Raw genomic sequence first — 13951 nt, forward strand, 5'->3', positions numbered from 1 at the left:
CAGTGCTTAATGGGTGCACCAACTATTTTCCCCAGCCTCTCACCTCCAATAGCTGGTAAATAGGCACTGTGTAAAAGGATAACTGCTGGCTTCTTATTCATTCAGTCACACTGCTCCACCGCTGTTTGTATTTCACTGTAAGGTTATATATTATATGCCCTCCCAATAGCTCCAGGATATCCAAGCCATATAGAATGGAAAAACACAGAGGGCTTTCATGTGTAGTATCTTCGCTATTTTATTGAAATAAAAGGTAAAATCCACACTTACATTCACAAATACAGCAGAGTGTGCAGCAACCGTGGACTTCCGGTTTCGGCCGTAAACCGGAAGTGATAGGTCCGACACCAAATTCCTTCCCTGACGCGTTGCGTTACAGAACGTAACTTTTTCAAAGGGTGATAGGAAGTAGGTGTCATAGGTATTTATATGCAACGAGCGCCGTCGCCATATTAACTCAGGGCGGCAGCGCTATTGCAGGTTCAAAGTAAAGTGGCTATAGCATCAGTATTCTATATATTCCAAAGATATTTATAGTGCAACTACTAAAGCTTAAACCATATAAGTAGATCACTATTTAGGAGGAATATATAATTTAAAATAAATTAAATTTAAAAATAAACCGTAATATATACGGACTTATAAAAAGAGCGACATCTTGTGGTTGAATATAAAATTGCTCTTTTAAATTATTTAACTTGAATCCAAAATTAAAAGGCACTAAGGGGAGAAAGACATTTTGTATGAACAGAGGAAGAGATCATACTGATTATATCATTGAGCATGATCAATAATCCTCTCTAATAAAACAAACTATGTGAGAGGGAGTATCTCAATGACATGTCTTTGTCTCCAATAAAAGATCATCATAAAATAACATAAAAATTGATAAATCACCATAATTATCAGAAAATACAATAGCATAAAATCAATACAGTACCAGTGGATATAGGCGCTAATATATATCATATAAAGAAATCCTAAAACCAATAAAATGTGATTTTTTCTAAAATATATATAAAATTCTCTATAAATATTACTAGATAAAAATAGATTAAAAATTAGAAATAAAACAATTGAGATCAAATTCAACATTGTGTCCTAGTGGTGTAAGGGTACGAAGTTCATGTATCCATCTCGACTCAGCTTGGCTGATTTTAATCACCTTATTATCACCTCTCCAATGGGGTACAAATTTTTGAATACCGCAAATTTTTAGTGACAAGGGATCTTTGTTATGGAACTTAGTATAATGTTTAGATAGGCTATGTTTATCAAAACCTTTCTTTATGTTTTGAATATGTTCCCTCAATCTTTTCCATAATTTTCTTTTTGTTCTTCCTACATATTGGATCTTGCAAGGACATTCTAATAAATAAACAACCCCTTCCGTATGGCAGGTAATACAGTCTTCAATTAAATATTCTTTTTCTGTTATCGTAGACCTAAATGACTTCTTTTTGGTTTTTTCACTAATATGTCTACAAGCATAACATCTCTTGCAAGGATAAAAACCTTTTCCCTCAAAAAAAGAAAAAGGTTTCTTCGGAGGGTCAGGAACATTTTTTGCCAAACTATCTCTCAAGGTTGGTGACTTTCTGTAAACAAATTTAGGAACTTCAGGTAAGATATTGACAAGATGGCGATCAGTTCTAATAATTTCCCAGTGTTTCTTTATTATTTTTTCTATTTGTTTATGTTGGATATTGAAATTCATAATGATGGGCACCATGTCTTGTTTCTCAGAATTCTTTGTACTATCCTGTATAAGTATCTCTCTATCTAGTGATGCTACGCTTTCTATTTGATCCCTAATAAAATCTCTATGGTAACCCTTTTGTATGAACCTGTCACCGATTAGATTAGCTTGTTCAAGAAATATTGATTCATTAGAACAATTACGTTTCAATCTGATCAGCTGTCCCCTGGGAATATTATCCAGCCATCTTCGGTGATGACAGCTATCTATAGGAAGATAGCTATTTCTATCCACTGTTTTGAAATGGGTGCGGGTACTTTTTTTCAATCACTAGATCAAGAAAGGTTGCTTTTTCCTCATTAATACTCCATACCAATTTAATATTTTTTTGGTTCATATTAAGATTAAAACAAAAATCGTTTAGACTTTCTCTATCCCCTGACCAGATTAGTATGAGGTCATCTATAAATCTTTTGTACAGTTTTACCTGTTTTGGTAAATCATTATAGACACTTTCTTCCTCCCACTGGGCCATATACAAATTGGCTACGCTAGGTGCATATTTTGCTCCCATTGCAATTCCGCAGATTTGTTTAAAGTAATTGTTAGCGAACCAAAAATAATTTGACTCCAAGCAAAACCTTAAACATTCAGCAATGAATTTTCTCTGTTTGCATTTTAGAGCACTAAAATTTCTCAGGCCCCATTTGGTAGCATGTATTGCCTCTTCGTGATTAATTATAGTGTATAAGAAAGTCACGTCGGCTGTAACTAAATAAATGGGCCCGTCCTCTAATTTGATAGTGTTTAATAATTGGATCAAATGTTTAGTGTCCCTTAGAAAGGATTTGGTTTCTCTTACTGTGGGTTGCAGGAAAAAGTCGATATATTCCCCAAGTCTTGCACAAACAGAATTAATTCCGTTGACAATGGGTCTACCCGGAGGATTGGTCTCACTTTTATGTATCTTGGGGACCGTGTATATAATAGGTACCTTGCAAGTATTGGGCACCAAGTATTTGGCTTCTTTTTTGTTTATCAGTCCTTTGTCAAATCCTTTCTGTATAATTTTCGTTAAATCTTTCTTATATTGTAAGGTAGGGTTATTGTATAATTTCAAATAAGTGGCTTCATCTCCTAATTGTTTGTTTAGTTCTTCGTTATAATCTTTTTTTGACTGTATAACGATAGCTCCACCTTTATCAGCTTGTCTTATGACAATATCTTTTCTGGCTTCGAGTTGCCGAATACCTTTTTTAATATCAATAGGGTCATAGATCTTCTTCGTCTTCAATTCATGCAAATCTTTTAAAACCATTTTTTTAAAAACTTCAATGTGAGCATCATTCGTCCCTGGTGGATTGAAGAGGGATTTGTTCCGCAGGCTTGTGTATAATATACCGTTTTGATCAGGGAGTTTAACTCCTCTACCTATTCCAGGGTCACTTAGCATGTATTTTTTTATATTCATGCTTCTTATAAACTTGTTGATGTCTACATATGTGCTAAATTTATTCAAATTTCTTTTTGGAGCAAATTTCAACCCTTTATCTAGTACTTTTAATTCTTCTTTTGTCAATGTGGCTTCACTTAATTAATTATACCTTCACCTATCTTTCTCTTTTTCTTTTGTTCTTTGACTCCTGCTCGGCGACCTCGTCTCGTTTTTCGTTTCTTCCATTTCGTCTCTCTACTTTTTCTGGTGATCTTCTGGGCGTTTTGCTCCTTTGTGGGTCCTCTTTGTTTTTGTTCCTTTGGTGATCCACTTTTCTGGGACTTTTGTTTTCCCTGTGCTCCGGGGAGCGTCTGTCGATTTTCCACGGTGATGTTTTTTGGTCGTGATATCGAGGGGGATCCCACCGACGTTGGTCTAAAAAATGATACGGAGTTTTCTCATATTTTTGCCTTCGTGATTCATGGCGTCCGCGTACTGGGGTTCTTGTGTTACCATATTGTCTTTGATCATCATATTCTCTGAGTTGTTCAAACCTATTCCGAACTGGTACTGTATAATAATCTCTTTGTGGTGATATTTCTCTTCGTCTATTATATTCTTGATATTGATTATAGGGAGACCTTCCTCTTCTATCATGATGTTGTGTATATCTCCATTCATCATCTCTTCTCCTTTGATCTTCATATTGATGCCTTTTATTCATATCATCCCGATCTCTTCTTGGGGAGGATGGAGATCTTCTGGTATAGTATGGCGGTCTGAATGTTCTCCCATTAGGATTATTATTATAACCTCTCTTCTTCCAGAAAGGTTTTTTCCAATTTTTTTGGTTGCCATTCCACCCATACTGTTTGTTAGGAGTATGTTGTTTCATCTGGGTGGGAAGAATGGGAACTTCATTATTTATTTTAATTCTAGTTTCTTCTTTTACTGGGGAACTATTATTAGAATTTATGGCTGGTTCTTCTATTTTCTTTTGCCATTTAAAAACCAGATCATCTTGAAAGTCTTTTATATCTCTTTGGAATTTTCTCTTCTTTCTTGCCACTGTTTCACTATCCTTTTGTTCCAAATCATCCAAAAATAATTCATAGTTTTGATGCCTTCAGTGTGAATCTACAATTTTCATAGTCATGAAAATAAAGAAAACTCTTTGAATGAGAAGGTGTGTCCAAACTTTTGGTCTGTACTGTATATATATATATATATATATATATATATATATATATATATATATATTCATTTTACAGCGAGGCAGTGTCAAAAGACGACATTTCACTTATATATATATATATATAAGATTTTACATGCCAAAAACAATTATATTATTTTGTATACTTAATATATATTTATTTATATTAGTAAATGCATTGATTCCATTATGGATCATGATTACTATTATGTAACAGATTATTGATATTATTATCGCTATTAAATTATTTTTGTATAGCTATGTATAGCTATGTGCTTCATTTATAGTCCCACCGTTCCTTTCCCCATTCTATATGCAGATGGCCTTTTGTAGAAACATAGGTCCCACTTTTCCTGCCAAAACAGCGCTGACCTGTCGAGGCATGGACTCCACTAGACCTCTGGAGGTATGTTGGGGTATCAGTAGCAGATTATTAATTAGGTCCTGTAAGCTGTAAGGTGGAGCCTCCATGGACAGACTTCCCATAATCCATACTGGTGCCATCTCAACCACAGGTAAGTGATGCACACGCAACCGGCCATCCACATGATGTAAAAGAAAATGTGATTCCTCAGACCGGGCTACCTTTTTCCATTGCTCCATGGTCCAGTTATGATGCTCACGTGCCCTTTGCAGGTGCTTTTGGCTGTGGACACAGTTCGGCCTGGGCACCCTAACCGGTCTGTGGCTATGCAGCCCCACAAACAGCAAAGTGTGATGTACTGTGTGTTTTGCCACCTTTCTGCTGGAACCAGCATTACCTTTTCTTCATGGGTCAGGCTTTTTCACCACACGTGAATCAATGAGCCTTGGTCGCCCATGACCCTATTGCTTGTTCACCGGTTTTCCTTCCATGGACTACTTTTGGTAGGTCCTGACCACTGCAGACTGGGAACATTCCACAAGAGCTGCAGTTTTGCCGTTGCACTGACCCAGTTGGCTAACCATTACTATTTGGCCCACGTTAAAGTCACTCAAAAGCTCCTTTCATTCCCTTCATTGCCTCTCTATTCTTGTCCTACCAACTTTATATGTGGGGTATAAATATAGGCTTCCTAACTGGTTATTGTCTGAACCTAGCCCATTAATGCCTCTGTTCAAACAATCCAGAAATACTTGGGGATTGTCAATTCTCTTTCACTGATGGAGCCTCACATTCTTCCTGACCTCGGGCAAGTCATTTTATTCATCCTCGTACAGGTTTCTCTCTTCCAGCGTTCCCTGCTCCTTGACAGCCAGACTTCTGTACACATCAACTGATCGTCTTCTGCCACAAACGTTTTTCTACTGCTTCTACTATTCATCTCTCTCTCTCTCTCGTTCTATCTCTCATTCTCTCTCTCTCGTTCTCTCTCTCTCTCATTCTCTCACTCTCTCATGCTCTCTCTCTCTCTCTCTCTCTCTCTCTCTCATTCTCATTCTCTCTCTCATTCTCTCTCTCTCGTTCTCTCTCTCTCTCTCACTCTCGTTCTCTCTCTCTCTCTCTTGTGCTCTCTCTCTCTCTCTCATGCTCTCTCTCTCTCTTATGCTCTCTCTCTCTCTTATGCTCTCTCTCTCTCGTGCTCTCTCTTGTTCTCTCTCTCTCTCTCTCTCACTCTCGTTCTCTCTCTCTCACTCTCTTGTTCTCTCTCTCTCTCGTGCTCTCTCTCTCTCTCGTGCTCTCTCTCTCTCTCGTGCTCTCTCTCTCTCGTGCTCTCTCTCTCTCGTGCTCTCTCTCTCGTTCTCTCTCTCGTTCTCTCTCTCTCTCGCTCTCTCTCTCTCTCATTCTCTCGTTCTCTCTCTCGTTCTCTCTCTCGTTCTCTCTCTCGTTCTCTCTCTCGTTCTCTCTCTCTCGTTCTCTCGTTCTCTCTCTCTCGTTCTCTCGTTATCTCTCTCTATCTTACTCGTTCTATCTCTCTTGTTCTATCTCTCTCGTTATATCTATCTCTCTCTCTCGTTATCGCTCTTAGAACAACCCATACAAAAGATGACAACTGATACCATAGGTAGACAAGAAGATAAGACAACTGATACCATTGCTCTGGAAAACATATGAGACATCCTCTCTAACAAGCTGGGTTAACTTGGTAAATTATATTATGAGAATGGAGGAGCGTTTAGCTTCTGACAAAGATACCTGTGACCAATGTTTCACCCAATGGACGCGTAGATTCTTTACTCTTCTTCAGATGCTCTGAAAAGTAGGCTTTAAACTGACCTACGCATTTTGCCTGACCTTACAGCTGAGTATAGGTTTCCTTAGCCATATGACATCCCCATTAGTACTAGTTCTCACCATACTGTACCTATGGAGACCTAATTATGGAATTTCAAGACCGGATGTCTATACTTTAGTGACTCTATTCTATTAGTTTATTTTTTCCAATTCTCTACTTCAGAGGCAACACTTGATTCCTCTAATAAACGAATCCCCAAGTTTTGTAATATCTTCTGTGTTTACTGCATTACTATGTCCTTGCCACTTATACTGCAATGGCCCTGGAAAATAAACCTTGGATTATGCCTCATAAACCTTGGATTATATATTATAAACTTTGTACTATGTCTCAAAAATTTTAAATTATGTCTTAATACCTGTCAATAAAAATATACTCAACACTAAATTTAAATCATTGTTTTTTGTGAAACATTTTTGTGTTAGTTTTATGGGATGTGGTCAAACTGTAATCTCATAAGTAACCATTCTGTTTAATGTTAAACCTCTCAATATCCTGCAGATTGGACCTTGAAGAGTACAAAAGCATCTTGGTGATGATCTTAGTTGTCAATAAAATTAACAAAGAGCCCAATCTTCTGCCCAATATTACCCTGGGCTATCATATATTTGATACTTGTAGTGATCCAAAGAATACTTTGGGATATGTCATAAAGATATTGTCTGGAGAAAAGGAAGCTCCTAACTATTATTGTAAGGGACATGGAGAAGTGGCTGGTTTTATTGGGGAGAGTTCTTACAATTCAAATCATGCGCTGGCCCAGTTACTTAGTCTGTATCGGTATACACAGGTAAGTGATCACTGCAATATGTTATGTATGTAGTATGGTGTGTTAAATAGACACAGTACAGTCTAGGTTTAAATTTTGTATCCCTACTTTTCTAGAATGAATACAGATCAGAATTAACAGAACTATGAATAATTCAGGTGCACAAAACATTGATACTTGGGGAAATTATTCAGTGACCATGTGATAGCACAAAGTAGCATAAATTATACAAATAAAGAGTCTGACAACACATAATAAGTTTAAATGATCATAACTGGCCACAGTGTTTAAGAGTAACCCAGGTTTAATAATTAATCAACCAAACTTAAATATCTGCGTATTTAAAATGTCATATGCCTCAAATTAGCAAATACATCGAAACTAATAACGCTGTCCATCCAGACTAGACTGGATGGCAACCCCACCAGCCTAGGCCAAGAGTGAAGCCACTGGCCGAGGCCCCCCCAAAGAAAACAGTGGCTTGCTCAACCATGCTCTGTAATGGGGACGGCCGAACTGTTCGCCTGGCGGTCGGTTCGTGGCGAATTTTGCATGTTCGCGATTCGCCAAACCGGCGGACTATTGCCACTGTTCTTCCGGTGGCCATGTGTTTACAGTGTGAAAGAACTTTGACCCATGATGATACATCCATCATGGGGTGCAGGACAGCCAATTGAGACATTTTAGCACATGGACAATTGGGCACACCCCCTAACTTATAAATAGACCTGATCTGGCGGCCATTTTACATTCTGTCTTATGTCAGTGTAGGGACAGGACACTGTGCGCAGCAGGGAGAGACTGAAGTGACACAAATCACTAGCTATTAGGTCCACAAAAGTCCTTTTAAGGACTGGTATAGGTGTAGTACAGTATATAGGGTTCAGTGCACTGCTGTGCTGGTGATTGCAGTGTAGGGACAGGACGCTGTGTGGAGCAGGGACAGTCAGTTAATCACTAGCTAGCTATTACTACTATGTCCACAAAGGTCCTTTTAAGGACTGGTATAGGTGTACAGTATATAGGGAGCTGGTGCACTGCTGCTGACTGCTGCCCTATTCTGCAGCAGTCTTTTATCAGTGTAGGGACTGTCTGCAAATCACTAGCTACTAGGTCCACAAAGGTCCTTTTAAGGACTGGTATAGGTGTACTATTTGGTGTGCAGTATATCGGTGTGTAATACATGTATAAAATACTTGCACATATAGAAAGCATAGTATCGTGCATTTCCACTGTGCAGCATTGTGACTGCTGAGTGGTTCTGCAGCGATACTACAAAGAGTGACAAACGCAATAAAAAAAAGTATTATAACTGGTGTAATAGACCAGTGGCCCCAAAAATTGCAGATTGAAGTGGGGTCTTATATACCTTCTTCCACATACATACTGCACTTCTCTAGAGACTTTTGTCACAGGGTCATTTAAAAAATGACCGGCAGAGGAAGAGGCAAGCCTTTCCGTAGGGGTGGTAGGGGTAGGGCAGGAGCAACGGGCTTGAACCAAAGTGGCAAATTGCAGAAGGTGCGTGCGATTACGTCAAAGGAGGCACCAGACTTGGTTGAGTGGCTCACTCAGCCTTACTCTTCTGCACCCTCCTCATCCTCTCAATCTGCACCCTCTTCTTCACTCTCTGCTATGTGCACCCCCAGAGACACTACCACCAACACAACCACCAACATATACCTTCCGCTTGAGTCACAGGAATTATTTTCCGATCCATATCAAGACATTTCCGATGCGCAACCACTCTTGGCATTGGATCAGGAAGAGGCGGTAGCAACATCCGCCACTCAGCAGTCTGACGACAGTACCCAGATCAGCCCAAGGAGGAGGTTGGTCCCCGCTAGTGCTGCCTACTCGGAGATCTCTAATTATAGCAGTGGGGAAGGTTACATCGATGACGACGTGTCTATTGATGTCACATGGGTGTCCACAAGAGAGGAAGAGGAGAGGAGTTCAGAGGGAAATATGGACCAGCAGATAGGGAGGAGAAACAGGAAGAACTTACATTGCACAGGAGGGACAAAGCAGACTGCTAATGTATCAGGAGCGAGGCATCAACCATGTATGGTCACATCTGGTGCTCCCAGGACGCCGGCACATGGCTCCGCAGTGTGGGCTTTTTTTTTAACATGCTGACAATAGTGTTGCCATCTGCAATCTTTGCAGTCAACGTATAAGTCGTGGCAAACCCAACACTCACCTAGGGATGACCACCTTAAGAAGGCACATGGGCTGCCATCACCGAGCCCAGTGGGAGCAACGGAACCCACAAAGCTACACTCCAGGCTTTCACAGTCGAGCCTTGTCTTATACTTCTCCTTCTCCTCTCTCCTCCCAATTGTCCTCCACTCCACCTTCCATCATGCCATCCTCATATTTTTCTGGAAAAAGGCAGGCTTCCGTGGGTCAAATGTTTGAGCATAAAAAAATGATGACGCCGGATAACCCTCTTGCCCAACGGTTCACAGCTGGCTTGTCAGAACTGATAGCCCACCAACTACTGCCATATAAACTGGTGGACTCGGAGGCCTTTTGAAAATTTGTGGCAATTGGAACACCACAATGGAAGGTCCAAGGAAGGAAGTATTTCTCACACAAGGGCATCCCAGAACAATATGGCCATGTTCAGCGGCAAGTTAATGTATCTCTGGCACAGAGTGTCGGTGCCAAAATACACCTGACCACAGACATGTGGTCTAGCAAACACGGGCAGGGAAGGTATATCACTTTTGCTGCCCACTGGGTGAACCTTCTGATGGCCGTCAAGCATGTAACCCGTGGCACCCGTGTAGATTTGGTTTTACCGCCACGGATTGCATGCAGGCCTGACTCTTCTCCTCCTCCTCCTACTCCATCCTCCTCCCTCTCCTCCTCAGCTGACTCCTCCTTTTCCGCTGCTAGTGTCTCTTCCGCTGCGCCGCCCAAGCTCCCCAGAACCTATTCGAAATGCCAGGTGAGACGTTGCCATGCCGTGCTGCGTCTGTTATGCCTGGAAGCCAAGAGCCACACTGGCCCGGCACTCCTTTCAGCTTTGCGTTCACAGGCAGATCAGTGGCTAACACCGCTCAAACAGTTGGTAAAGTGGTGTGTAACAATGGTGCCAATCTGCTTAGCGCATTGAAACAGGGCAAAATCACGCACGTGCCATGCATGGCACACGTCTTAAACTTGGTCGTGCAGCGATTCCATGTCAAATACCCTGGGGTCCAGGGCATCTTGCGGCAGGCAAGGAAAATCTCGGCCCATTTCAGAAGATCTTACACGGCCATGGCTCGCCTTGCTGACATTCAGCGGCGACACAATCTGCCGGTCAGACGTCTTATTTGCGATTGCCCAACGCGATGGAACTCAACCTTCTATATGCTTGATAGGCTGCTCCAGCAGAAACGTGCAGTTAACGTCTACCTGTATGAACTCTGCGGCAGAAACGGTTCTGGGGAGCTGGGTTTTTTTTCACCGCGCCAGTGGCTGCTCATGCGCGATGCATGCAGACTTCTGTGGCCATTTCATGAGATCACCAAACTGGTCAGTCACAGCCATGGTGCCATCAGTGACATGGTACCTCATGCCTTCTTTATGGAGCGTGCATTGCGTTGTGTCATTGATCAAGCCGTGCAGGAGCATGAAGATGCAGAAGTCGCAATGCTGGATGAATTCCCAGGGGGGGGCTACTCTATCTGAGACAAGTCAACAACAGGAGTCTGAAGAAGAGTCAGAGGAGGATGGTGCAGGGGCGGATGAGGAGGACCAAGAAGAGCATGCTTTAAACCTTTCTGGGATCCCTGTTGTTGTGCGTGGATGGGGAGAGGAGAACGAGGATGACATTGTGACGGAACCGATCCCACACTCCAATTGAGTGCTTCCGTTAGTATACCGCTTCCTAAGTCTGAATATAGATATTCCAACCACTCACAAGCACAAAACAAGACAAGACTTGCTGTCATGAACTAGATGTGACCAGAACTGTGTGACTGTGACATAGTGAACCAGACATAAATAAGTGAAGGTAAATTTATTAAAGTAAACGCATATAAATGTGAACACACCACCAATACAAACTGAGTGAACAAACCAAACAACCAAACAGTGAAGATAAACAAATAAACCAGTATATGTAACAAAAGGGAGTACCAGAATCGTAGTCAAGCCAGGCCAGGGTCATAAATAGGAGGTCAGCAGATGGGGGGACAAGGAGAAAGGGAACAGGTACAGGAGGCAGGATGCAGGAAACAAGTATCAGGTATCAGGTATCAGGTATCAAACAGGCTGCAAGTCAGGGCTCAAGGACCATACCAAGGCAAGGTGTGTGTGCACTTGCCGGGTATTTATAATGGCTGCTGTCAGTCATGTGACTGCAGAAGGCAATACCTGCTCCACACTGCCAGGATCCCTCCGCTGGTGGACACCAGTACTGCGGACCAAAGATTACATAATTCCAGCAGGAGACACTTGCTGATGGATCGCAGTTCTGCATGCCAAATGATTGATATTACCAGCGGAGGGAACCTTTCCTGACAGTACCCCCCCTCAAAGGAGCGACCTCCGGACGCTCCAACTAGCAGTTGCTGGGGAAAGTCCATTGCGTCAAGCTGGGCTATGAGCAAAGTCACACCAGGTTGGGTAACGGGCACTTCAAGCAGGGCAGCAGACAGAAGCACATCGGACCGGGAAGCTGGCACATCGGGCTGGAAGGCAGGCAGCAGCACATCAGGCTGGAAGGCGGGCAGTGGCACGTCAGGCTGGAAGGCGGGCAGTGGTACGTCAGGCTGGAAGGCGGGCAGTGGCACGTCAGGCTGGAAGGCGGGCACTGGGGCGTCAGGCTGGATGGCGGGCACTGGGGCGTCAGGCTGGAAGGCGGGCACTGGGGCGTCAGGCTGGAAGGCGGGCACTGGGGCGTCAGGCTGGAAGGCGGGCACTGGGGCGTCAGGCTGGAAGGCAGGCACTGGGGCGTCAGGCTGGAAGGCAGGCACTGGGGCGTCAGGCACATCAGGCTGGACAGCAGGCACATTAGACTGGAAGGCATTGGACTGCAAGACCGGGACATCAGACTGGAAGGCGTCGGACTGCAAGGCCGGGACATCCGACTGGAAGGAATCGGACTGCGAGGCCGGGACATCAGACTGCGAGGCCGGGACATCAGACTGCGAGGCCGAGACATCAGACTGCGAGGCCGAGACATCAGACTGCAAGGCATCAGACTGCAAGGCCGGGACATCAGACTGCAAGGCCGGGACATCAGACTGGAAGGCATCAGACTGCAAGGCCTGGGACATCAGACTGGAAGGGGTCAGACTGGAAGGCAGGGACATCAGGCTGGAAGGCCGGGACATCAGGCTGGAAGTCGTCAGGCTGGAAGGCCGGGACATCAGGCTGGAAGGCGTCAGGCTGGAAGGCCGGGACATCAGGCTGGAAGGCGTCAGGCTGGAAGGCCGGGACATCAGGCTGGAAGGCGTCAGGCTGGAAGGCCGGGACATCAGGCTGGAAGGCCGGGACATCAGGCTGGAAGGCGTCAGGCTGGAGCTCTGGCTCTGGCACTCCGGGCTGGAGCTCTGGCTCTGGCACTCCGGGCTGGAGCTCTGGCTCTGGCACTCCGGGCTGGGACAGATTGGTAGGTGTGGAGGCAGGTTGGGTTAATGGTAAGACCATTTTGGTTGGGAAAAACTTTCGTTTTTTTCTTTTGCTTAGCCACTGAAGCTCTGTAGGTGACTGCAGGACTGTAAATAAGGGGTGCAGCAGACTGGAAAGGAGGATTGTGATATGGCAGAGAAGAGGTACCAGTAGCTGGGGGAAGAACTTGTGGGTTTGTAGGCAGCGGAGAGGAGGCAGGTGGGTTGAATGCAGGATAAGTACAGGGAGACTGGATATGAGTATTTGGTTGGGAGCAGCGTGTACTGGGCTGCAACTGAGGTTGACATGGCTGATGGGGAAACATACATTTGGGTAGGCTGGTGTCTGATGGCAGAGGTGGATTGTTTGGCTGGGGCTGATTGCACCATGTCAGACCATGCTGAAAGTATAGGTTGTACAAACTGAAGTTTTAAGTCTCCCTGTCCAACAAAAGACTGAGCAGATACAATGCACTCAGCAATCACCTGTGGGGAACAGGCTGAGTAGTGTTCACAAAAATAAGCAGGATCATCTTCAAAAAGCCATACTAAAGATACAACCTGATTCATATTAAAAGGAGGAGTGAAATCATCACGGCCATCTGGGATACAGGGCAGGGCCAGCTCAGTACAGATCTTTATCAAAGGCTGCACCTCCCCAAACAATATATAACCCTGATCGACCAGGGAGTGAGCCAAACGGATAGCTGCAAACAACTGGTCACTAGACCATCCTTTCAAAGCCTGGCGGCAATAATCACTACTCTCAGATGCCAGCAGAGAAAAATAAATGATCTCATCAGCATTCATGTTTGCAACCAAACTGAAGCAAATGGTTCCCCTGTGCAGCCACTTCTGATCAGGAATGGCCTTGGTATTCTGTCATGAACTAGATGTGACCATAACTGTGTGACTGCGACATAGTGAACCAGACATAAATAAGTGAAGGTAAATTTATTAAAGTAAACGCATATAAATGTGAACACACCACCAATACGAACTAAGTGAAC

General features: G+C 43.4%; 1 protein-coding gene across 1 annotated transcript in view; it reads left to right on the forward strand.

Annotated features, from left to right (window-relative positions):
* The first annotated feature begins 4729 nt into the window (after nt 1-4729).
* LOC143986466 (vomeronasal type-2 receptor 26-like) overlaps nt 4730-13951 on the forward strand; it is an 81449-nt gene continuing 72227 nt past the window's right edge. The window contains exons 1-3 of the mRNA XM_077484809.1: nt 4730-4753; nt 4984-5066; nt 7065-7353. Of these exons, the coding sequence (XP_077340935.1) occupies nt 4730-4753; nt 4984-5066; nt 7065-7353 (396 nt within the window). The remainder of the gene's footprint in view (nt 4754-4983; nt 5067-7064; nt 7354-13951) is intronic.

This window comes from Lithobates pipiens, unplaced genomic scaffold (genome assembly GCF_037356315.1).
Source record: "Lithobates pipiens isolate NorthernLeopardFrog02 unplaced genomic scaffold, aLitPip1_a1.2 Scaffold_160, whole genome shotgun sequence".
Taxonomy (NCBI): Eukaryota; Metazoa; Chordata; class Amphibia; order Anura; family Ranidae; genus Lithobates; species Lithobates pipiens.